This window comes from Drosophila tropicalis, unplaced genomic scaffold, assembly GCF_018151085.1.
Source record: "Drosophila tropicalis isolate 14030-0801.00 unplaced genomic scaffold, ASM1815108v1 contig_878, whole genome shotgun sequence".
Taxonomy (NCBI): Eukaryota; Metazoa; Arthropoda; class Insecta; order Diptera; family Drosophilidae; genus Drosophila; species Drosophila tropicalis.
Genome location: NW_027173374.1, coordinates 7,239,963 through 7,265,818, shown reverse-complemented (window position 1 = coordinate 7,265,818; position 25,856 = coordinate 7,239,963). Strand labels below are relative to the sequence as shown.

At 37.5% G+C, this 25,856-nt stretch overlaps 5 protein-coding genes across 6 annotated transcripts in view; 2 read left to right on the top strand and 3 right to left on the bottom strand.

Moving 5' to 3' along the window:
• Positions 1-15,987, bottom strand: part of T48 (FU domain-containing protein T48) — a 36,234-nt gene extending 20,247 nt beyond the window's left edge. Inside the window, exons 1-2 of one of the 2 annotated variants that reach the window (XM_068300300.1) lie at positions 15,903-15,987; positions 14,129-14,755 (exon numbers count right to left, since the gene is read on the bottom strand). In XM_068300300.1, coding sequence (XP_068156401.1) covers positions 14,129-14,426 — 298 coding nt within the window. In that variant the 5' untranslated portion in view covers positions 14,427-14,755; positions 15,903-15,987. Of the gene's footprint in view, positions 1-14,128; positions 14,756-15,643 lie in introns of both variants that reach the window. The other variant, XM_068300299.1, reaches the window with a different exon arrangement.
• A 352-nt stretch (positions 15,988-16,339) lies between these two features.
• On the bottom strand, positions 16,340-18,316 carry PGS1 (Phosphatidylglycerophosphate synthase 1). Its single transcript, XM_068301940.1, is given in 3 exon segments — positions 16,340-16,909; positions 16,972-17,862; positions 17,864-18,316. Coding segments are annotated over 3 exon segments (1,488 nt in total). The 5' UTR covers positions 18,041-18,316; the 3' UTR covers positions 16,340-16,489.
• Positions 18,317-18,408: 92 nt separating this feature from the next.
• GckIII (Germinal centre kinase III) lies at positions 18,409-20,863 on the top strand. The gene has a single exon (XM_068301938.1). The coding sequence runs from the start codon at positions 18,733-18,735 to the stop codon at positions 20,590-20,592; it is 1,860 nt and encodes a 619-aa protein (XP_068158039.1). The 5' UTR covers positions 18,409-18,732; the 3' UTR covers positions 20,593-20,863.
• A 226-nt stretch (positions 20,864-21,089) lies between these two features.
• On the top strand, positions 21,090-24,484 carry LOC137585910 (SCY1-like protein 2). The gene is made up of 6 exons (XM_068301937.1): positions 21,090-21,334; positions 21,401-22,000; positions 22,057-22,932; positions 22,999-23,218; positions 23,290-23,466; positions 23,541-24,484. The coding sequence occupies exons 1-6, from the start codon at positions 21,208-21,210 to the stop codon at positions 24,013-24,015; spliced, it is 2,475 nt and encodes an 824-aa protein (XP_068158038.1). The 5' UTR covers positions 21,090-21,207; the 3' UTR covers positions 24,016-24,484.
• beta4GalNAcTB (beta1,4-N-acetylgalactosaminyltransferase B) lies at positions 24,264-25,855 on the bottom strand. The gene is made up of 2 exons (XM_068301939.1): positions 25,212-25,855; positions 24,264-25,150 (listed from the first exon to the last, which is right to left on the bottom strand). The coding sequence occupies exons 1-2, from the start codon at positions 25,771-25,773 to the stop codon at positions 24,744-24,746; spliced, it is 969 nt and encodes a 322-aa protein (XP_068158040.1). The 5' UTR covers positions 25,774-25,855; the 3' UTR covers positions 24,264-24,743.
• Between the last annotated feature and the right edge of the window lies 1 nt (position 25,856).

The window sequence follows — 25,856 nt, the reverse complement described above, 5'->3', positions numbered from 1 at the left end:
GGACAACACTTCCATAAAAGCCATCAAAATGAAAGAAACATACGAAAAATTCAAGAATTCCTTACAAGTTCGTTGCTCTTGATCGCTTTTTTTATGACTTTTTGGCACTTCTCCCTCTTTTTTTTTTGTGATAAGGTATTAATGCGTTTGGGAGCTGTGAAGGATTAGTCATATCATAGTAATACCCGATTATATAACTGTTTATGGTTGATGGCAAACCAGTTGTTAAACGAAACTCATTCGATTTGCATTCAATATTGCTTCCAACTAATGCACTAACAACAACAACAATAACTCAGTTAATTGCAAAAGCTGTGAGTAGCAATAATTGCAATAGCAACAATGCACACTCTTCTATCCCTCCCTCTGTTCCACTGGTAACATGGCCTCACCCACCCCTTTCAGATAATTGGATGATATCATTGCAAAATTGTAGACTTTGTGTAAGTAAATTATTGCCCAGCCGGAGAGTTTCTTCATTATTAATTAATGAAAGCGCCAAACATTCTTGAAGGGCAACCAAGCTAAACAAATTGATTTACACAAGAATCATAAAACATTAACCAAAACAACAAAACAAAAACAAAATTAATGCACAAAAACTATTACAAAACTGGCAAAATTTATGGAGGAAATCAAGAGAATGCCGCCGCCGTCTGCCATTCAATGTCAAAGAGGCGGCAAGCGGATTTGTTTAAATTGAATATCTATCTGCATATAGATCGTACATATTATATACTTGTATATATATTCATATATGTATATGTACATACATACATACATATACATACTTGCCCATTAGAAGTTATACACTGAACAAAATGTAGTTCATTACACTAAAATCAGATATGTAAATCCTTTTATTTATTAGCTTTTGGAGAGAGATTTGCTAAACAATTTATTAAACTTAATCTATTAATGATCGTAAACAGTTTCTATGTTTCACCTTTTCTAACTTTTCTCCAAGTGTATTTATATCTTGAGTATGGTGGCCTCTTAAAGTATTGAGCAAGTTTCATTTCTTTCAGTTGGTGTTTTCTTCTTCTTTTTCTTCTTAGGCATGTAAATTGCTGCGCTGACTGTTGTTGGCGTTGTTGTATATAAAGAGAACAACACAAAATGGTAACATTTTATGCCGCCAAATGCTGATGCGATTCCGCACCATGGTCTTTAATTAAGAAACAGAATCGGAGTCGGCGGCGGTAGAAGGCAGAAGAGGCACGCGCACTTAACGGTTCTCATTTTCGCCAGCAAATACGAGAGATCGAGCATACCATAAATTGTAGTGTATTTATAAGAGATATCCAGTCAAGATCAGAACAGATTGTGGACGTAGCCAATTACAATTACCACCACTCCAGCCAGTAGAAGGAGGCGCAGAGGTGGAATCAGCCAGCTGAGTTGAGTTGAGTTCTTGCGAAATTGAAATGTTGCCAAAACAAGTCTCGAAATCTCGATCGGCATACTTTCTATATAGACACATTAAAACATAAACATTTCCGCTGAGCCTGTCAAACTTTTGGCGTTTATTTACAATTAATGTTCCAGATTTGCTCATTAGAAAGATATTAAGATGATAATTTATTAATCCCTTAATTAATCAAAGTTTTTAGTTGGCTTTTAGTTAGCAAAGCAAAAAATCTCTTTGAATTGATGGCTGATTAATCAATTTGATTTTGTGTTAAACGCAGAAACTGACTTATTAATTGGCTAATAAAAATTGCAATGAAATTTTTGTTTACGAAAATCATAAGTATAAAGATAGAGACTATATACATATTTTGGCATATTCTGTTATTGATCAACCGGATGCAAACATAAGTTCGATTTATTGCCTGTAAAATCTATATGTACTTACATATTTATGTACTATTAAAGCATCGCTACAGTACATAAGGCAATAGCCATTACAATTGAATGCCAATCGTGAAACAATTAGCAATAACATTTTAAAGAGTTTTCACATTTTTAAAGAGAGAGCATAATAAATTAATATGTTACGCCTTAAGTTTAGTAGCAATTATTAACTCTAATAAACATTGCTTACTACTTCAGGCAGATCAGAGGTTTCTTATTAGCCATCGAAAGGAGAGTCTTGTTAATATATGTATAGGAAAAATAATTTTTTCTAAGTCTTATTGTAGTAGAGAGAAAAACAGATTTAAATATGAAAATTAAAACAGTTTATTATAATTAGAATGATTTCAAACAGAAATTATTGCTTTAAAGTCGGACAGACAAACTCGTTTTCGGGTTGGTATACATATTTGATCATGTAGAAATTTTGGTCACGAACTGAAGCCGGTCTTAAATAAAACGAAATTTATTTAAAAGACATATAACAGATATAAAGTTTATATTATAAACACAAAAAATAAGTTCATTTGCAGCTCAGATGTAAATTTGTGTTGTTTCTCCCCACCATTAAATGTTTTTGCCTACATTGCTTGCTCTATTTGGGCCACGTAAATTACAGAATCGAATTGCTATTTTCTTTATAGGAAGAGAGATTTTTGCTTGAAACTATGCACATTTTATTATGGCCAATATATGCTCTGGTATTTTGGTAATTAGAGAATTCCGTTTCTGATAATTAAACACATTATGAGCGAGTGCATTTTCATATTTGCTTTGTGCGTTTTTCAAGGTACTTTTTGAGATTCAATTATTGCCCTCTCTCAGATGATTCTCAGCGGAAATTGTGACCAAGCCAAATGAGGCAAGTGGCCAACCGATGGCACGTAGGTTTTAAAACGAACCAAGAACCAAAAGAAATGAAACTTTGCAAGACTTCCGTAGTCTGGTTTTTCGCATGAAATGATGAACTAACCACAAGATCTTAGCTGAGCACACAATAGTTTAACCCTTACCTGTTGCTGCTGCCAAAGCTTTATCATTTAGTTAATATCTTTTAAACAATTTCAACATTTTAGTTGGGTTTGTCTTTTGCGTCTTTTTTTCTTGTCTTTTCTACCTTTTTTTCCAATAAAGTCGCATTTGCTTAGGTTAGAAATAAATTCTTGTGGCCGCAAAGCTGAACTTCTTCAGTCGTTGTAGAACCAGTTTATGGCTAAAACAAGTTTTTTTTGGCAAACTAAAAAAAAAAAATGAACACTTAACAAAAAAAAAAGACTACAACAACAACAGAAGGAAAGAAAGAGTCAAGTTGGGGGGCTATTAAAGCAATACCGCCAACTTGCAGCTGTCTGGCAGCCAGGCTTATATGAAGCCATATAGAAAATGTCCAAGAAACAACATTTTTTTTTTTTTAATCAACTGCAAGAAGAGGTCAAGGGAAATTGCCGAAAAAATAAAACTAAAAACTTGCCAAATTAGTTGTCAGCTCATGTTAAATTAATTTCGAGAGAAAAATAAGGGGAAAAAATTGTTGCATGTTGCTTGTGTTGTTGCATCTGCCACACTGCCTGCCTATGTCGTGATGTGCTGACTCTTGAACCAAGTACCGCAAGCTTTAAAGATCAACAGAAGGCGATAAAGCTGAAGCAGCAGCAGCAGCAACAGCTCCTTTCAGAACAATGCAGTTGGCCTGTTGCAGTTTCCCCCAAAGATCAATGACATCATGATGAGCTTTGGGTGGATGTGGATGCTGCCACCGTCCTTAGATGATGCTGATGCTGTTTTTGTTGCTGTCATTGTGCGGCACGAAAGAAAGTTGCTGGTTGGTCGTGAGTGGCAGCCACTGAATGAATGACTGACTGACTGACTGACTAAGTGCCAGACGTACTGACTGACTCTAACATAGAACAAACGGCTGTTCCTCTCTTGTCTTGGTAAGTTTGTCTGCTGTTTGTGAAGTCGTGACACTCAACAAATGTCAGCACTTGCGGGAGTGCGGCTTTAGCTACAGCTTCAGCTTTAGCTTCGGCATCGGTATCGGCATCGGCTTTGACTTTGAGCCAAGCCCCGGCAACCAATCAATTAACTTGGCCAAACACCAAACAAGAGACACGAAACTTGATATGACTGGAAAATGTTATTTATGCTGCCCCTTGCAAGGCGGCAACTCAAAGTCAAACCGATTCGTTAAGTCTCAACTTACTAGTACCTGAACTAATATATGTTAACTTGCTATGTTACAATTTTTTGCTAAATCGAAGGTCATCATCTCATAGGTGAAGATATAAAAGATATATAGCTTAGGTTTTCAATATAATCATTCAAATGACATTGGATACTTAATGTAACTCCCACCGAATTTTAACTTGACTTCAGGCCATAAAGTATCCATTTAATTGCTCAGAAGACCCGTTACTGCCCCCCACATCTTGTTTATTATAGATGGTCAAACATTGACCCATTGTCTGGCATCTATATATAAATCTTAAGATGCAGATAGTGATATCGATATACGTATCTACTAGATATCTATCAATCGCTTCGCCATGGTCAAAAACAATAAACAGAAGAAAAAAACCTGAATGTCAATGCACTGAAAAGACATTAAAAAAGCGAACTTTAAACAAAACACAGAAGTAAAACTGAAGTGGAACTGTCTGACGGTTTTTTTTTTAGAGTTTTGGAGTGGCACACGAACGATCAATCATCGTCTGTCGTACTTGTGTGTGTGTGTGTGTGTGTGTTGGTGGTCAAATTGTGGCCAAAATGTTGTTGGCCATGTCTTTAACCATTCTTTGTGCGGGCCTCACTTTGGTGTAACTTCAATTACAACAAAAAAAGTGTCGGAAAAATTAAGTTAAGAAATTTGAAACGGGATGCGGGTAAATATTTCAAGTCTTTGACCTGAATATGTTGTCTTTTTGGCAGGAACTGACAGTTATTGTACGCAAAAATAGATCATCAGCCAGCCAAAGCGAGAGATCAAGAGATCATTAATGTTGAGAGATTTATGGGCCAAAATTGCTTCTTCACACTTTTTTTCTTCAGCTCCCCCGTCCAAAAAAGGGTGTGTGACAGATCTAAGAAGTGTGAGAGGACGATCAAAGATCGAAAGATCGATTGAAAGATCGCTCTTTCTGTCTCTCTCTCTCTCTGTCTCTGTCGTGTGATCGAGTGAGTGAGTTCTTTTCAATTGCCTAATGAAACATGAAATTCATTTAAAGATCATGCCAACACACAACACATAACAATTTCTAATGGGCGATCAACCGTGTTGAACTTTTTTCCTCTTGTTTTTGAGTCATGGTGGAGATGTCGGGGGCTATCTAAATAAGACCAAGAGAGACAGCCAGCCACATGTCTACATGGCTTTCTTTTTATACCCTCATTCAAAAGGGGTATATACAAATCAGCAAAATTAAAAGAAAAATGCAGCAAAGACTCCGCTAGAATGGTTAAATCGAATAGATTAGAAAGATGGGATATAGAGTCAATTTTATCCATGTGTCGGTTTAAGACATTAACAGATTCACCTTGCTTTTGCAAATGTCTTTCGAAAATGATTTGAATTTTCCTTGTCACATCAAAACACCAGCTTGTTGGAAATAAAAGGTATCTAAATGTCGACGCCTTTACCATTTTTGGTACAACTTTTTTTCCATGTTCATGTTCATGTTCATTTTGATGTTCTCTTCCCTCGCTTCATGTTTAGTTCTTTTTTTTTTTTTTTTTTTTTTTTTTGTCTGTCTATTTCTGTGGCTAATTAAGTTGTAGCCTTTGAATGTGAACATATTTTCTTTTAACACTTTTGCCTCTATTCTCGAGTTAACTGATGGTGTGTGTGGGCGTGTCTTTACTCTCGATCGATAGAGGTTCATCCAAAAAGTCAAATGGTGAAAGTTCTATATTTACTTTTGGAGAACTTTTGATGGTCTTTCAACTCAATAATTTGCTTCATTAGTTGAACAATTTATTGTGCATAAATTATATAATATGTACAACATACATAAATAGCATTTGATTATAGCCTATGTCGCCACAAGACAGACGGACAGACAGACAAATTAACAAAGAAAAGGGTCAAATACCACAAACTGCCAGAAGAAGAAGAAGCAACACAAGAATAAAAAAAAACAATCAAAATTGATCATTTCAAAGAGTCATCCATCGGTTCGTTCACCTGTTCGCCCTGCCCCATACCAAATGTTAATCATATGCAAACACAAAGGGGCTACCTATCAAGTGCCGTTAGACGTTAGCATGTTAACGGTATATTCTATTTTCAAGTGTGGAAAAATATATACAACAAGATATTTATGCAGAAAACCTCCCCTCAAAACAAAATTATGACAAAACATAGAAAACGAGAGCTGCCCGAGAACCCCCCTACCAAGACTTTAAGCACGCGTTCAGATTCTAAGACTGATATTTCTCATCGATAATGATTGGAATGGATAGGATTGAATTTATGCTGATAAGCCAGATGATTTCAGATTTGCATATCAATTGACGCAAAGACTGAGAAATGGAAAATAAAACAGAAACCGGTTTAGAAAATCGCCAACAGTAAAATGGTGACTAATTGGAATACTTAAAAATAAGAAAAACGATGTCAATAATAAAAATCATTAAGAACAATACTTGTTTTCTAATAAAATTAACTTTTATGGCCAACATTGACTGGTTGGCATAAATATTTTAACAGAACACATTAGATCCAAATTAAATATTATAATTAACGATTACATTTTCAAATAGTCCTAGAATTTAAAAAAATAGGCTACTTGAACTCTTTTCTACAATTATAAACTAACATATTGATTTGACTTGAACATTTATATGGGAACTCTTGTCGAATTCAATCATCAATGACTCAGATGAATTCACATTAATCCTCTTACAAAACAAAACATATGGAAATATTCAGATAAAGTAAGTCTTATATTATTAAATATAATTTAAATGACTCACTTATGAAAATTAAAATAATCAAAACCAGTTATTTAGAGGCAAATTCCATAAACTGCTCACTTAGAAAACAATGAATATAATATTCAAATTCCTTACTCATTAATAGGTACTTCATATTAGAAAATATAGTTTTTTTATCAAAAAACGGAAAGGTCATAGACATAGAAACAACCTTTGAGTTTAGTTTCCGGCAAATATTTGAGCATTATTTTTTTAAGTTCATTTACAAAACAATTTTCTAGTCTGACCAAAAATTCAAACAAGTTATTCAAAAATATCTTTTAATGTTGAAATCTTTTCATTGGCGCCAACAAAAAAAAACCACTAAGCCCTCGTAAATAAATGCATTTGTATGTGTGTATTGCCATATATTTTTATTGTAAGAAAAAAGATTTTACATGTAAAATGACCCAAAATATTTTGGTTATTTTTCTTTTTCTTTGGCCACATTCAAAATATTGCGACAACAAATAAACATACATAGACTAAGAGAGAGAAAGAGAAAAATAAATAAAGGAAATCATTTTAACGGGGGAAACTGCCTTGTAAGCGGCTTAGTGAAGATGTTTAACAACAAAAAAGATATTCAGTAGTCGCAACGACTAAACGATCGTTGTCATGCATGATGATGTCGAGATGACGATGATAATACAGGTGATGGGAACACCTATTTTTTTCTCCTTCTGCTCGCTATCTCTCTCAGGCGCAAAGGCAAACAGGTAATTTTCATTAAATTGCCATAAATTAACAGACAAACGCCGTTTGCATTAGAGACGAACAAGGTGAAAGATAGAGCGAATTTTCCGCACTTCACTTACCCCGCTGCTGCTTCACAACAACAAAAGCAAAAATGCAAATTTCGTTTTCTTTTTATGTTTTTGCTGTTGGCCACATTTGCGTAATTCGTAACTGATGAATTGACTGCTTGATGAATGGAGCAAGCGCCTTAAGCAGAAATAAAACAAAAATAAAAAAAAAAATTACAATTTTATGCACTTGTCTCTCTGTCCGTCTGCAATAATTGACTGTTTATTGGCAACGTCGTTGTCGGCATAAGCCTTTTCATCTGAATGATCGATTTGGTTTGGTAAAGTTAATATTAAGCTCCCCTTGTTGCTTAGTATGTCTCACATGGTGGCACCTCCGAAGGTGTCAAGGAAACAGAAGATGATGAGGCGGAGGAGGATCGGCCTTAGGGTGTTGCCATGACAAATCGTTCAGTGCGGAAGCAATTGTGTACAGTTTTCTTTTACCTTTTTTATAGCCAATAATTATGGCTTTGAGTTTGACTTCCGTGTGAGATCTATTTATATGACCACCAACAAAATTTATTTGACAACAAGAGCCTAATATAAAATACTGCCTTCCACTTTAAAAATTTGCAGGTGCAACTCTTATGAAACGAACTATTTTAGAAGTGGCTAGAACTAAGAAACATTAGCCATCCAAAAATATCATTTGAACCGACTTTCCTTCTTTGAAAACTCTAATAATAATAAATTTAAAATAAACAGTTTAAAACAAAACAATATAAGATTGTAAAGTATAAAGTTTTTTATATCCATCATTTCTCAATTATATGTATGTAGTTACGTAGACATAAATCTTAAAATAGATTGCTTGTGTTGCACAGATAAAAGTCTCCCAGGAACTACTACATTCATACAAATGTATGTATGTATGGAGATATATCGCACTATATTGTATTGTATATTTATTGAACTCATCTTGAGGTTTTAGCTCTAAACCAAAACTCCATTAAGTTATGATGCTGTGTTCAACATGTGCATTCAAGATAAAACAACAAAAGACCCCTTTGGCCAAAAAGAAAGCCAAATTTCTAGGTCATTGTATAAAGAAAACATACTCACACATACACCTACAAGTTGTTGTTTCATCGGGAAAATAATGAAAGGAAAAAAGCATTATTTATTCAACGTGTCTTAATGTGTGTGATTGTGTATGTGTATGTGTGTTCCCTCCCAAAAACAAAAACTTTTTTTAAACATTTTGCGGTTGCGCGCCTGAAGTTCAAATGTCAGCCATTCTCATTCGTCTCTCATTCCTATTCCCAGTCCATCATCTATGTCTTTACCTTCTCTGTGCCTCCTTTGAGAAGCAAAGAAAAGATATAAAAAGCAAGACATAGCGTAACTCAAATCATGAAATAAAACATCTGTTTAAAGCGATACATGGACGGAGCTACGTTGAAGAGGAGCACTCTCTTTTAAATAGACTTTTTAATTTAGATGGATATTGGTCAGTTATTTGCTCCGCGGAGAACAGAAACTATTATGAAGACGTGGGAGAAGAATCGTTACACTCATGGCTACGGGAAGCTTGGAGTTATTTTATTACCTTGGAAATTGCTAAAAACCGACAATAATTAAGGGCGATTTTTATTTATTTAAGTAAGTTGATAAATACATCCAAATTTTTTGTCAGATTTCATTTCTTCAAATTTTTATCAGATTTCTTAATGACCCTTCAATGCAATCGATTAAACTACGCCCATGAAGTGATGTTCTATTTCAATTAGTCAAAGATGGATACATAATATGAACCATCGTACAATATATGTGGGATGTTGGAATAAAATCAACGCCACAATAATAATAATTCTCATCTTATGTGCATCGGCATCTGCATCTGCATCTGCATCTGTTGTTCTTGTTGCTGATGCCCGCATCGAGAACAAGTTTCAAATTTAAATTCAAATGTGTCGCTATTCAATTTATGTTTATGGCAAAATCAAATTACGATTCTTAAAAACCAAAACCAAACGAAAAAAAAACTCTGAAATCATGTCAAGAAATTTCAAATTTAGCTTGAATTGATAGAGACTTGACACAATCGACAAGAAATTAACGCCCACCCATGGCATGTTTTGTTTTCTTCTTCCAGCAAAGAGGAGAGCGAAAGAGAGAGAGAGAATTAAAAATTGATTTTTTCTTTTAATTTAAGATTTTTATGGTCATATTTTTACAGCCTATAACAAGATTTCTAATTTTGTACTTTTCTGTTGTTCACATTCACTTTTTTCTTACTTAAGACTTTCTTTCTAATCGAAAGTTGCCTTTTGTCTTGACGATTGTTTTTCTTTTTTTTCTTGTTTGTTTCATTTTTTAACTGCGTGTTGTTTGTTGAGTGGGTGGTGGTGGTGGCGGTGATGGTGGTTCAAGTGCAAAGAAAAGACGTTTTGTTAAATGCATAAATGCAGACAGTTAGTTACTCTTTCGTAGGCATTGTCAGACAAACAACACCTGCTTATGGTTATGTCTATTTTCTTTTGACTTCTTCTTCTTGGCCAGCAGCAGGCCATTCACTACAGCCGCTTCGACGTAGGTGGCAACATCATGGCTTGTTGGTACGTTTTGTTGCACTTGCTTGTTGGCTTGTTGTCCATTGTTTGTTAACCATGTGTACACACAATGCTTTGTTTTTCCGCTTGATAAAAATCTGTAAATTTGCTTAATCATTATTCCAAATATATATGGATATGTATGTACATATATGTATATGTAGATAATAAATGGATATAGCTAAAGTGCAATGAGTTTAGGCCATGGTGCATACAAAAAGTAACTCAATTTCAATTGGAAATTGGTGGTTCAAGGAACAAATTTATTATTTTTGAATGTTAATGCATGTAGACAAATCAAAATTTAAACAAAAATATAAAATTTCTATCATTTAATTACAAATATGTATTGTAAAAACTTTGATATTGAATTGATAGACAAAAACTTCGGCCCTGTGTCGTCCTTTGGTTAGTTAGGATTAAAAATGTAGTTTCTTTCCCAAAAATTCAGATACAACCCTTGAGTTAAACAATTAAAAATTTATGAACCAAAACGGCGATCCTCTTGTTGCCATTTTTGATGTAAACGATGGACTTTTGATTAGCCATAGTGCGGGCGGGATGAAGTTAAAAGAAAAACAAACTAACAAGGAATGACTTTGGCCGAAAGTTCATAACAACAACAACAAGAGCAAAATGAAATCGATAACGATAAACAAATAACCAAAAGAAGTTGATAAACAACAACAAGAAAATAATCAAATGTCTTGCACAATGTTTTTAACAAAAGAAAAAAGATTCAAAACAAATAAATAGCAACAACAACAAAGGATTGCTAAAATAAACAAAAACAAAAAGAAACAATGTCTTCTGGAAAGGCAGGGAGTGGAAGTAAGTCTGTGAGGGGTGGCGTGGGGTAAGGGGCATTGAATGAACATAAAATTGGGAAAATCAAAGATTTGAAGGTGCATGAATAGAGAGTTTTTTTTCCTCCTATTTTTGCAAAAGGTGTTAAAAACAATGAACAAAACGCAGCGGGTGGGTGAATAGAAATCCTTAGGTTAAAGTGTTATAAACTACCTGTAAGATACATTCAAATGTGTAAGGTGTTGGGTGTTTTGTGTGTGTGTAAGGTACCTCGGATGCATCACTCTGGGCATACCAAATCGAAATGTGCATGAAATAGGCTTTCGTCAAATTAGCGTGCCAGCGTTAACGATGCAGATGTCTGGTATATATACACATATTGGTAGACGAAGGGAGTTCATTGCCGCTTCAATGCTCTGTGGGATATTTCGCACTTTGCGCTACATTTCAGTTGTCAGTTGGTAGTCTCTCTCTTTCTCTATCTAGTTTCTACCTGACTTTGATTTATTTCTCTGCCTACAAAAACAGAAACTGCATTTGATTCTAGTATGGGGGGATAGAATTTTGCATGCCAGACAAGAAAAACAACAACAACAACTGACAAAAACCTTGACTGTTATCTAACGCCAAGAATACTCTTCTTTAACTCTTGAGCATTCGATCGCACAAACACACAAAGAAAACACTAAATGATATAAGATAGAGCAAGAAGACATACATAGATAGAGAGAAGGAAAGAAAGACGTCTCTGTGTGGAAGCCTGAGAGTCTCTGGAGTCACATAAATTCTTTAGCCGTTTAGGTTTTTACGATCGTCGGCTATCTTTTTGTTCCACTCCGTCCAATAGGGAGATGCGGGGAGACAGATGGAGAGACTGAGTATTGGGAGCAAGAAAAAATACAAGCTGAAGAGTTGCCACCTCCTGCCAAGATCTGCGTACTGTACTACAGCCTGTCGACTTCGTCTTAAATGCTACCAAAAATAAAAGATACAGCAACCAAAAAGAACTGGTCTTTGCCTGGGCCAAAGTTTGCGTGCTTTGCAGAAAATTTTATGGTCATTGCCTAAAGCCTTTATATCTGTCAAAAAAAAAAAAAAAAAACAACCAACCAATGGATCGCAGGTAGCCATGCTAAGGGAGCTTAGTGACGCAAAATCAAACCTAAAATCGGAGTAAAAGTCCAGAAATTGGAAAATATACTGATAAAAGGAGACAATCAAAGTAATTTAACGGCTGTTTACTCTGGTAAACCCAAAAGTGGGGCTAATATCTTTAGAAATTACCACTTTTTACAAAGAATTTATAATATTACTAAAAATGTTGTGCCATTACCTTGAAATCTGCACATAATCTACATATGTATGTACATACGTATGTACATATATGTAAGTATGTATAATCGCTTACTCATACTCATGATCATCAACTGGCAGGGTTTAAAAAATGTCAAGCCTCTTGCTTCTTGTACTCTTTAATTATGACACATTTACGAAATGCTGCAGAGTCATACAAATATACGTTTTTAAGTTCATTTTTTAAACCAAAGAAAAAGGCCGACAGCAGCAAATCAAGAAAGCGGCAGACAGAAAGAGAGACAGTAACGAAAGTACTTTCGTTTTCACGCTCACGCTCATAAAATGAGCATAAAAAAATGTCATAAAACAAAAAAACAAAACAAAAAATGAACTACAACCAAATCAGAGAATGCAGCCAAAAAAGACATCAGTTTTTAAGAGTTAAGCGGCTTAAATGACATTTAAATAAATAAGACAGAAAAAAAGCTCACAGTGAGGAACAAGAGACAAGAGAGAACTTAAGTTTATGAGAAAAGAGAAAAAAACAAATATAGAAAGGTAAATACTTATAACCTCTGGGGTCGGTCCATGCCAGCCGATTCCTTTCACTGTCGTGTCTTCGCAGACACAGGAAGTTCGCACTTTGGCGCTTCGAAGAACCTCACCCCAAAAGAGAAGAAGAAACCCCCAGGAGTGCAGACAATCAGGTTCAAGACGCACACACACACACACACACACAAACACACATAAACATTCATTTCGATTACACTTTAATCTTGTTATAATGAGGCAAGAAAATTACTCCAGCGGATGTGTCGAGCGTGCCCAAATCTCTAAATTGCAATCCACCGAAAACGACCGACTAACGCTCCTGTGGTTGACATCCTGGTCCTCCAGCTGCCGGCAGTATGGGGCATCATCATTTATATGTATGTACATATCTCTTTTTTATTCTTCCCTATTCTCTGGGCTGCCTTTCTTAAGTGCAACGATTGAATTACCATACAAGATACACACACACATTCAATAGCGGGGCAAAAGACACTCAAAAAACACCAAAAACCCATGGACGTGGAATGGGGATAATTCACTAAACTTTACTCTAATACATACATAGATCAACAGAAATTAAAGTCTTTAATAAATCTATAATATCAGAGCATTATATACCTTAAATAGTTCATAGTTTTAGTTGTAAGACGACTAGATCTTAGTATTAGGTTAGTTTATAAAGTAAAGTTATTATCCCATTATACCTCCAAGACCGTCTCCTGAATTACAAATCCCAGCCACGCTCATGTCTTCTACCATCAGGCACTTGTTCGCTTACATTTATTCTTTTTTTTTTTAAATATGATGCCGCAAAGGCGCTCAGGTCATAAATAAAAACGAAACCCCGAAAGAAAGGCAACAGAACGCTGTGTACAAGACAGGAAAAGTGTTGCAAGATAAGGTTAGATAAGCGCCGGTCTTCTATACAGGCGTATGCAATAAAAGTTCGTGTCTGTGTGTGTATACCTGAGAGAACATTTCCTTTTTCATGCCTTTCAATTAAAGAAGAATCCAATTGATAAGTATAAAGGAAAAAACATGAATGGAACATGTTTGCTAGTATAAAAAAAGGCTGTCGCTTGAATTAATAAAGGGTACATCAATATACATATTATAGTAACCTTTACACTATTTGAAATAGATCTCATTCATTCGATAAACATTTCATAGATACTTTTAAGAATGCACATTAAACTTTAAAAAAAGTATAGGTTTTGCTCTAACCAACAATTTTCTTTCCTTTACTTAAATTTTTAATTATTCGTTTGGCATAATTTTAATTACCTGCATTTATTTGCACCCCAGGTAGAACAACCGATGATTCCGATTTGAATGCCATAGAATTATCTCCAAATCCATTGTCGTTGCCGCTGCTGGAGCTAGTACTGGGACTTGTTAGCTTCTCGGCGTCCATGTCTAGTGTGGTTAATGCATCCAAATCCACTAGAGTATTACCTTTGAAGAGGCCTGCACTTCGATACTCTTTTGCAAAGGGTGTGGCACCTTGAGCCGCCCCCAAGAACATAAATACCATCAAACTATAGTTGCACATTTCACTTTGAGCCGATTTTCTTGGCCACATATTTGTGCCTTTTTTACATTTACATTTACACACTTGCACAAATACACTACACACAAAAACAAATGCTAAATTATAATTCAAACGACGACAACGACGTATGACACTTTCAATTAAACACAATGCGCGAAAAAATAACAATTAAATTAGTTTAAAACGGGGGAAGGTTCAGATCACCGTTTAAACTCAATTAGTTGTCGGTTTTTCTGTCGCAGTTAAGGAAATTATGTGTGTCAGCACTTGGAAGCAAGATGAAGTCCGATATATCCAGTGTAGTAGTATATATATTTATATATGCAAATATGTGTCAACAGATTATCCAGATAGTCACACTGAAAAGATAAGATAAAAGGTAAAGCCCTTTAGTGTAAAATAAAGAAGAATCTGAAAGATAAATTATGGAAAATCTATATCACAATCCGACAAAATCCAGGCCCCTGAATACTTTTCTCATTGATTTGAATAATTTTGCCATTGGAGAACTCAATATTGGTTAAATAACTTTAATATTGGTTGTCATTTTTTTTTTTTTTATAAATACAAATGACAAATTTTCTGTTCAAAAACTGAATTTCCCGGTTTATACACAAACGGTAGGAATAAAAGTTAGAAAATACCAGATCTGTGGGCTAAGAAACCATCCTGAACGGCAAATACTCTTCATCTCTTCCTACTGCGACAATGACATATTTCCAACAGCTGGTATGAATATTTTATATTTCGAAATTTCAATTAAAGCCTTGATAAATGTTAATTTCCCACACAAAATCTCCCACTTAAGCTGCTGGGCATGCGTGCAAGGATCAGATCGTGCAGGATTTCCACAAATAAAAGGGAAACCAAAATGAACAATGGGACAAAAAAAAACGAAAAATCCACCCCGCCCACGGATGAGTTCTCAATGATGATGAGCCGCTAGCGCCGCTCATAAATGTCAATGCAAATGCCGTTATGTTATTGCTCTTGTGCACACATGTTTCTTATGAGAGAGTCGCAAAGAGAGGAAATGCCTGAGAGTCCTACACAGAAAATATTTTTAATTTGTCTTAAACGCAAAAATAACAATAACAACAGAAACCCAAAACGAGTTTTAAACCAAATTTCAGACTTTAGCAAAACAATCAAACAAATTGAATTAATATCCGGTCAAAAGCAACAGCACTAAAAATTAAACAAACAAAGCAAGTGCAATCTTTGTCTGGCTTTGTTTCGAGTTGTACCTTTTTCATTTTCTAAACATTTTCGAGCAGTTGTCTCTCGATTGGCACTTTTTTTATTTTAGCACTGTTTCTATTTTGTTATTATCAAATTAAAACTGCCTTGCAGAGTTTTCATTATTTTGTTTTTTTTTAGCTGCTGTTTTCGAATAGCGGTAAATTATTGATCACCATGATTTGCAGACAGCGTTAACAGGCAAACACACAAATTAGCACTTTTATTAATCTATTTCATTAATCATTACATATCAGTAATTTTTACCATAGCTTTTCTCGATTTTCGAATTATTCAACAACGGATTTTTAGCAACAACCGATCGCGCAACCGCTCACTTTGAAAACAAAAACAACAATAAAAAGACAAACAAACAAATGAAAGACAAAATCACATCGAACCACATCGAACTCGAGCTATTGATACCAACATCAAACTAACATTCGCTGTAGAAAAGTGAACCAATTCGCCTGAGCAACCTTTTGCGGGAAAAAATTTGAACTAGCGGGCGGCAAGAATTTTAGATTTAAACAATTTTGGTACTACTAAGTCCCAAAACATATTTCAAATCCAGAACAGCTCAAAAAGGAATATTAAAAAAGAAATTATGAATTATTTCTTATATATTTAAAAACCGTTAATAGAAGTGCCTGAAACATGAATTATTGATTAATCTTAGGAGGAGACATTAATGGTTATTTAACTTAGTTGATACCATTAAAAATTTATTATTTTCAAATTTTAACAAAGTACATTCAATAAACAGGCACACTCTTAAACAAACGGCTAACAATTAGCTACAAAAACAATTACAAAAAAAAACTAGAATTGAACTATAATGTCCTTTAAGTTGGCTAGAAAAAATTCCTGAATATGCGGACCACTGCCTGAACCCAACGCGGAACAGGACGCTGAACAATTTGATGCTCTGCTGTCTGCGAGAAGTCGTACAGACGATCAGCCTCCGCCTGTAGACGTTGACTGAGATCCTTGTTGGATGTCACTAGGCACACTTGGGTCTCTAGATCCCGATTTACGGAGCGCTCACCAAAATTGGAAGAGCCGATTAGAGTGAGATTTGGCAATGTGGCTTGTGGGAGGTAGTACCACAATCCCTTTGCATGATAAGTCCAACCGGGTTTTTCATATTCGAAAAAGTTAACACGATGATTTTGTCGGCCACGCACGAGACTCTCGTAGAAACTCTTTGCGATGAGAGTATATGCGGCTGGTATTCCGCCAGCAGGTCCTTTGGCTCCTTGGAAGCCATTGGCCTGTAGAAATGTGGCAAAAATTAAAAATGTAATAATAAAAATAATAATAAAATCCTACTTACATTGGGGTGGGCCATCAGAATGCTACACTGGGCTAGGCATTTGTGTGTAATAGTGTCCATATATTCCTGTGTAAGATTAAAGTATCCAGTGGCCAATTTAAGTCTTGAACCATCTATACAGTTTGATAAAAGTCGCTTTGTCACTACACTATCATGATGGATGCCGATTTGTCCCATTTCCACCAAAGGAAATACCCAAGTATCCGCCTGTGTTTGCTTATCCTTAAGCTGTGCCTGACGCTTATATGTCTCTTGGACTAGGTCGGTTATGCGCTTCTTAGCAAGACGGATGAACTGCTCCTTGATGCCCTCATAGGGTAAAATAGCCCAATTACGATGCAGTCCCTCTGTGGCATCTGGACCCACAGCCAGACTGAACTCCTGCACCCGTTCTATGAACTGAGCATAGAAATCTGCCAGCGCTTTGTCCTCAATCAAGATATAACGATCCTGGCGATTGGTAAAATAATCATTTGACAAATTGGCTCCCGATATGATCACGGTGTCGTCCATTAGATAGACTTTCATGTGCTGCAGACCCAACAATTCGTTCCATCGGGGCGGAATCAGGCGCTTTGTAATTCCCCTTAAGTCCGGTGTGTGGTAGAGGGAAAACTGTACTTGATCAGAGAAATCTCTGACCAATGGAACTAGCATAGTCTTTGAGTTAAGGGCACCACGTGTCCCACGCGTAAAATCCAGTAGAACATTCAGCCTTAGTTTGGATTCACTTTGTAGACGGTGACGCAACGTTTGGACAAAGGCATTTTCCAGCTGTCCTGTGCCTAGATATAAACTCGCCAAAACAATTCGTCGCTTTGCCCGGGTTATGCGCTGCACTAGCGTATCGTAAAAACTCTGCGGCTCTTGAATAATCTGAATCTGATCGCCGCTTAAGGGGAAAGCATGGCGCCAGATTGTGTAACCACGAGAGACTCTCCAGTGCAGGTGCTCCTGCAAAAGTATTGGGGGACAACAGATGCGGTGTCTGTTGCAGGCAGCCGAAAAAATCATTCGACGTGGTTGGGGCCAGCTCCTGGGTAAAGAAGCGTCGTAGGTACAACATCATTTTGAAGGCGGTGGGTACAGGAATGCAGATTGGGAATCGAAATGGATTAGAACAGATGACTTCTGTTTACTTGCTTTATGACGATTTGTGGAAGTTGACCAGCCGTTGGTGCATCTTTCACTGTCCTTGAATCCAGAGTCAATGTTCAGTTTCATTCATTAGCTGGCAATTGATTCTAAAAGCAACTGATTTATTTTACAAGGCAAACTTTTGCGGTATTTTTTAAGTACCAAACTTTTCGTAAATATTTACATATGGCAATGAAAAGTGTTGGTTAATTCAACGTTAGTGATGAAAACTAGATAGCAGCTGTATCGAATAATAATGTTTTGAATATTTGTTTACATTTAATATAGTTTTAGAGAGCTACGACGAATTGATCAACGGATGAGATAATTCCGAAATAAATAAACTTTCCGTGTTTTAAAGATATTTGTAAAATAAAAATTATCGATTACACACCACCGATTTAACAACACTGGCAGGCTTCGTGAGCAAAATTATTAGTCAATTCAAGTCAAAAGAAAATATTCAGTGCCAGTGCCAGCGCCCCCCACCCCGACGGAAAAGATTATCAATTTGCTGAAGAAGAGACCTGGAAAGTCCCAAATCCAAGCATTGTAAGCCCTATCCAGAGCAAAGAAAAGAGAAATTGGCAAGGTGATCGGGAACGGGGAACGGGCAACGCAACCATGTCTATGTCATGGACAGAGAAAGTCGATCCTGAGCTGATCTTCACCAAGCAGGAGCGCATTGGCAAAGGCTCATTCGGTGAGGTCTTTAAGGGCATTGATAATCGGACCCAGCAGGTCGTCGCCATCAAGATCATCGATTTGGAGGAGGCCGAGGATGAGATCGATGACATCCAGCAGGAGATAATGGTGCTTTCGCAATGCGATTCGCCTTATGTCACCAAGTATTATGGTTCCTTTCTCAAGGGTACCAAACTGTGGATTATCATGGAGTACCTGGGTGGAGGCTCGGCTTTGGATCTGATGAAGGCTGGCTCCTTCGAGGAAATGCACATTGGCATCATTTTGCGTGAGGTACTGAAGGGCTTGGACTATTTGCACTCTGAACGCAAGTTGCATCGCGACATTAAAGCGGCCAACGTGTTGCTAAGCGAACTTGGCGATGTTAAGCTAGCGGATTTTGGTGTGGCTGGTCAGTTGACAAATACCACATCAAAACGTAACACCTTTGTGGGTACCCCCTTCTGGATGGCACCTGAGGTAATCAAGCAGTCACAGTATGACTCAAAAGCAGACATTTGGTCGCTGGGAATCACAGCTATTGAACTGGCTAAGGGTGAACCGCCCAATTCGGAATTGCACCCGATGCGAGTGCTTTTCCTCATTCCGAAGAATAATCCGCCCCAGCTTACCGGCAATTATACCAAGTCCTTTAAGGACTTTGTCGAGGCTTGCCTTAACAAGGACCCAGAGAATCGTCCTACTGCCAGAGAGCTGCTCAAATACCCATTTATTAAGAAGGCCAAAAAGAATGCCTATTTGATTGATCTTATCGATCGCTTTAAGAAGTGGAAGCTATCCAAGGGCGACGAGAGCGAAACCGAGTCGGAGAACTCTGATTCCGATTCAGATGCAAAGCAGGGTGGCAGCAGCCAAGACGAACCCTGGATCATGACCGTCAAGGGGCTACATATCAATAGTGCTCCTCGAGCTGGAGTTAATAGTTTTCAGCTGCAGGAGCATGAGCTTACCATGCAAAAGCTTATGCAGACCACACACTCTCCAGGTGGCAGTGGAGGCGGTGTTTCTGTTACCACAGCCAGCTCCAATGAGACGACAAATCATCACAATAGTAGCAGCAGTGGCAGCACCACTGCCTCGTCTAACAACAGCAGCAACAACAACAATAACAACAATAATTTAAACAACAAACATGCCACTACAACCATGTTAAATGCCACGCCTGTACCAGTTGTAGCTCCGGCTTCATCTTTGGCCGCAGCTTCATCTTCATCCACAGCTGCTGGAGCAACTGGTTCGGTGGTCAGCACTTCATCCTCTGCCAGCGAGCTCATGCAAAAGCGTTCAAGCTCCAAGCCGGAATTGCGTCAGAGCCGTTCTGCTGGAACCTTCATAGATCAGGTAGAGGAAAGGCGCTCCTCCCTGGGTCTTAATTTGAATACCATCGAACAGCAGCAACAGCAGCGTCGTAGCAGTCAACGTGAACCATTCCATGCTGTTAACGAGGATTCGAACCATGTGAAACAGCAGCCGTCATCTGGACAACGTCTTATGCAGACCAATAGCGCTTGCCTGAACAACTTCCTCTTCCCCGTACTGACCGACATACAGAGAAAGTACTCTAGCAACAACAGCAGCTTGGGCGGCGGCGTTGGGATCGGCAACAACAAGAACTTGGGCGACATTGGTGACCTTAAATCCGTCTTCGAACTGGCCGAGCGCTCTAGCCCTGGCGTTAGTGATCTGTTCATGAAGGAACTAATCCACATGTTGGTTCCGGGCTACTCCGAGACACGCATTAATAATATCATGGATCGCACTATTCGCCATCGCAAATAAAAGCACTAGCAGCAAAAAAATTCCACAACTAAAAAAATTTATAAATTTAGAATCGAAAAAATTAACGAAAAACAACAAACCCCAACAACTACAACTACATATTCCGACAATTAGTGGCCAATGGGGAGTAGAAATGTACATGTATTTCAATTGAAGTTATTTAAGCATATAATATATATATGTATCCGTTTGTTTATCTGCAATATTAATCTAATGCATAAAATATGTGAAATATTTTTTTAATTTGGCAAATAAAAGCAGGAAAAAGACATGGAATGATATGTAAGTAAGTTCTAAATTTCAAAATTGTTGCACTTTTGTTTCACCTGGCAACTTTTGATATAGTTAAATCTTTTAAATTTAATTAAAACTAAAGTATTTTTTAATTTGCCGCCACACCAATGAGTTCAACTCCAAATCGATACTGATAGCAACAGTTGAGATAACACCGATTGTTCCCTTATCGATACATCAATAAAGACATCGATGTTTTCTCCACCTCTATTCGGAGATTGTGGCAACGCTGATATTGATTGCTAACAAAGGCAAAAAAAAAAAAAAATTCCAAAATTCTTTTGCTCCGTGCGGAGACACTTGTGAGGACTACATTGCGCAATGGATATGATAAACAAATTTTACTCTACGGCTGTTCAAACAGTATCCACTCTGTCTGGAGTGCTGCCTGGTAATAATGTGACGCGAGAATATGAGGTTCTCGAGTTGACCAGCACTGCAGGAGTTGGTAAGAAATAGGGAACCATACGGATTCGGAATTCGCTAGATAATTCCCATTATTGGTGCATTACAGGTCTCATGTGGAAGGTTTACAATGGCTATAAGAAGAGCACAAAGCAAGAGGTTTCCGTTTTTGTCTTTGAAAAGAAATCCCTGGAGCGATGGTCTCGCGATGACAGAGAAACAATGCTGGAGACACTGCGCCGTGGTGTCCAACAGTTGACAAAAATTCGTCATCCGCATGTCCTCACAGTGCAGCATCCGCTAGAAGAAAGTCGCGATTCGCTGGCCTTTGCCACGGAACCTGTATTTGCCTCGTTAGCGAACGTAGTGGGTGATTCAGTGCGATCGGATAAGAAACTCTATGATGTGGAGATACGTCATGGTTTGCTTCAGCTATTTGATGGCCTGCAGTTTCTTCACAATGATGCCAAAATCGTGCATCGTAACATCTGCGCCGAGACAATTGTGATCAATAAGAACCGAAGTTGGAAACTCTTTGGTTTTGATTTTAGTATAGCCAATCAGCCTGCAACTGATGGCACTGCCCATTGGCCATGCCGAGAACATTCCACATCGCTACATGTGTTGGCTCAACCTAGTTTAGAGTACACGGCCCCAGAATTAGCTCTCAACGGTGTGAATACCCCAGATAGTGATCTCTTTTCCCTTGGTAAGCTTGAATAATGCTAAGGCAAATAAAACAAGTCATCCTTATCCATTCCTTAGGTGTGCTCATCTTTACCATTTACACGGGAAAACCACTGAAAATGTTTGGCAGTGATTATAGTGGCTTTCGGCGCTATGCCAACGAACTTAACCAACGGAAGTATCCGCCTATGAATGCTGTACCCAATGAATTGACCGAAAGCCTTAAGGCTCTGCTTCACCCAAGTGCCAGTTTGCGGCCCAAGCTGCATGAACTTAAGCAGATTGTCTATTTTCAGGATGTGGGCGTTAAGACATTGAGCTATTTAGATTCCCTTTATCAGTGGGATAATCTACAGAAATCAAAGTTCTACAAAGGGTTGCCCCAAATTATACCTACGCTGCCGCATCGTGTAAATCTCCATTCCATTCTTCCTTATTTGGTCAAAGAGTTTATTAACTCGCCCATGATTCCATTTGTGTTGCCCAATGTTTTACTAATTGCCGAGATGAGCAGCCAGCGAGAGTATTGTGATCACATATTACCACATCTGAAGCCCATCTTCAAGCTTACCGATCCCATACAGATTCTCTTGATTTTCATGCAAAAAATGGATTTACTGCTAAAGCTAACACCTGCCGAGGATGTGAAGTTAAGTGTCCTGCCGCTATTGTACCGTTCCCTGGAATGCGATATGCCTCAAATTCAGGAACTCTGTCTGGCTGTTTTGCCCACATTCTCCACATTAATAGACTACAATGCTATGAAGAATTCGGTGTTGCCGCGTATTAAGAAACTATGTCTGCAAAGTAGTAATGTGTCGGTGAAAGTCAATTGCCTAATATCGATTGGCAAACTATTAGAGAATCTAGACAAGTGGCTGGTTCTGGATGAAATACTGCCCTTTTTGCAGCAAATTCAAAGCCGTGAGCCAGCTATAGTTATGGCCATTATAGGTAAGATTAACCATGTTTATTAAGATGAACATTAACATTCATTTCAATATGTTTTTTTTTTTTTAGGTATTTATAAGATCGCCATGACCAATACAAAGCTGGGCATAACAAAGGATGTTATGGCCCACAAATGTATACCATTCCTTGTGCCACTTAGTGTGGAAAATGGTCTAACTATTGCTCAATTCAATACAATTGTGGCCCTGATCAAGGACATGCTCAGTCGTGTAGAACAAGAGCAACGTGAAAAACTGCAGCAACTGTCAACAATTCAACGAGAAAATAAGTAAATCATATTGTTCAAAGATTATGTTGGTACAAATGCTAATAATATTTTTGTTTTATAATCCGGCACAGACCTAAAGATGCTTCCGAAATATTAGCCAATGAGCTTGAGAGCAGCTCTGTCATATCCTCTACCAATGGCAATAAAATGGACAACGATATGTTCTCTGGATTTAATTCAACACCTACTCCCACTCCTACTCCTACTACTTCCACACTGGCACCAGTACGGCCAAAAGAGCAGCTCAAGTAGGATAAATAATAAAGCCATTATTTCAAGGTGGACATTCAAGAAAGCGAATATCAATTAAATATTTTTCCAGAATAACGCACACATCAATGACACCGACACCGCTTCCTGCACCAGCAGCTTCTAAACCCGACATTTTGAGCTCTCTGATGCAAAGTAATCTGAGTGGCTTGGGTGCCCCTGCGCCAGTTCCAGCTCCAGCTATGGCACTAACAGCTAACAACGGCTGGCATAGTGCCAATCCTTTGGTTATGAATCATCAATTGGCCTCACCCCAACAGGCCAGCAGTAACAATAATTTCTCCTCTCTAGATGATTTGGATCCGTTTGCAAAATCCAAGCCAAACAATTTGAATGGTGCCAATTTGTATACGCTGCAGCAACCGAATGTAAACTATATTTATCCCATGGGACATGGACAGGCTCAGCCCATGAATAAGATGACTACACCAACGCTTCAGCCCCAAAACCAACAACAGCAACAGATTACAGATAACCAAAACTTTAATGCTCTATCGCAGCAGGATATTCTCAATTTTTTGAATTAAAGCACATTCCTAAGACAGAATTCAAAAAATATCCAATATATCCTCTATATCTATATATATGTATTTATCTACTATATCTATGTCTTTTGTGAACTTTATATATTTTAATGTGCGAATGTCATACCAGCTTGGGGTATGACACATGTCTGTCTATTTGTGTGTGCGTGCGTGAATGATTTTGTTATAATGTTTTAAAGTACTATTAACGGTTTTATTTAAATGTTATACAACATTTAACAAATATCAAATGCGAAACGAATGTGTATTTAGATAATCCTTAACTTATTTATGTAGTCTAGATAAAAGAAAAGAAGCCAACTAACTATAATTAAACATGTATTGTGCAATCTAACCTTTAGGATTTTTTAAAGGGCACGCGTTAATAATAAATATTATATAGTGTATATCCATATAAATAATAAATGAATTTCCAATTGACGCAAAATATTAAGTTAAATAGTTCAGATAATTTACTGTGTCTATGTATTTATTTTGGACTTCACCTAAACTTACTTGATATTGTATTTAGAATCACATTTTAATCGAGGTAAATTATTGTAAAGCTAATTTAATATCTAAGCCAATTTAACATTGTCTGTCCTATGGCAGGGTATTTGGGATTCCAACAAGCTATTTTACTAGCTAGCTAATACAGCATTGTGCCATTAAAGCTGAGCAATAAAAGTGTGTGATTGATTGCCGGTTGTATTGTACCAGTGCTCTAGCGCTTAAGTCTCCACCATAATGTGGGTAAAGAGACTGTGCATACGGCGATCCACCTCCTTGTAGACTAACGAATTGAGACCATCTGTTTGCTGGCGCAAAGTGGCAGCTTGAAGTAGTGCCCTCCGATTTTCATTGGGATGTTCCGGTTTATGTTTCAACATTGTATATTCACTGTACTCGGGAGCAAGGCGACAAATACTAATGCCCATGGCACGCAGCCGCTCGTACAGATCGTCGTCCTCGCCTCCCCAGCCATGATACAGATTAGACATGCCATTGATAAGTTGAAACTGAAATGTGTTAATGGCCACAACTCCTCCGAAGAGACCTCGATATGGCAAATGAAAACGCCAGTGATCTAGGGCTGAGCACATGTGACGGGGCTTTTCCAAACATGCATACATTTGTCCTAATTGATTAAAGGAAACAATTTTATTATATGCATAATAATTCCCAAATAAATTTTTTACCTGAGTTCAATGGAAAGAGATCGACATCGTGCAAAACCAAGCACGGAAATCCATATTCCGCTGCAATCTTTGCTCCAATATTAAACAAAGTGGCACGATTAAATGGTTTTTGATCCGATTGCTCCACGAGAAATATTCGATAATGGATCAATTGTTGCCGCAAATAGTTGTGCATGTAGGTGAGAAAGGCATGCAATTGCTTCTCGCGCTGTCGATATGGCACAATGATCGCGGTACTGTATTTAGCCCTACATTGCTCGGGTTGATATTCTCCGCCCGGACGGATTTCCTCTCCGCGCAGTATGCCCTCATGATACAATGGATTGTCATAGACAAATCGATTGTTTTTAATGATGTCCTGGTAGATGCAGTCGAAAGATTGCTGCAAAGATACATTTGCCGTAACTTGTGCTATCAATGAGTCCTCAATTCTATCCTCCTTGATGTACGGATAGTGAGAAGCAAAGCGGAATGGCAGTGCCAAATAAATTATGAGCGTGCCCACACTAATAAGTATTAGTAGATCGAAAATGTGGGGAGTCCGGTGGCACAGCCGAACCATTATAATAATACACAAGGCGGTAGCTTTAATTCCATGAAACGTCTTTTTTTTTTTTTAGTTTTCTTGCAGTTGAGCACTTGGAA

Coding starts and splice junctions, on each gene's coding strand:
- beta4GalNAcTB (XM_068301939.1), bottom strand. CDS start 25,773: ATGGTTCGGCTGTGCCACCGGACTCCCCACATTTTCGATCTACTAATA. Junction 25,151..25,211: donor TCTCTTTCCATTGAACTCAG/GTAAAAAATTTA, acceptor TTAATCAATTAG/GACAAATGTATGCATGTTTG.
- LOC137585910 (XM_068301937.1), top strand. CDS start 21,208: ATGGATATGATAAACAAATTTTACTCTACGGCTGTTCAAACAGTATCC. Junction 21,335..21,400: donor GACCAGCACTGCAGGAGTTG/GTAAGAAATAGG, acceptor GGTGCATTACAG/GTCTCATGTGGAAGGTTTAC. Junction 22,933..22,998: donor TATAGTTATGGCCATTATAG/GTAAGATTAACC, acceptor TTTTTTTTTTAG/GTATTTATAAGATCGCCATG.
- GckIII (XM_068301938.1), top strand. CDS start 18,733: ATGTCTATGTCATGGACAGAGAAAGTCGATCCTGAGCTGATCTTCACC.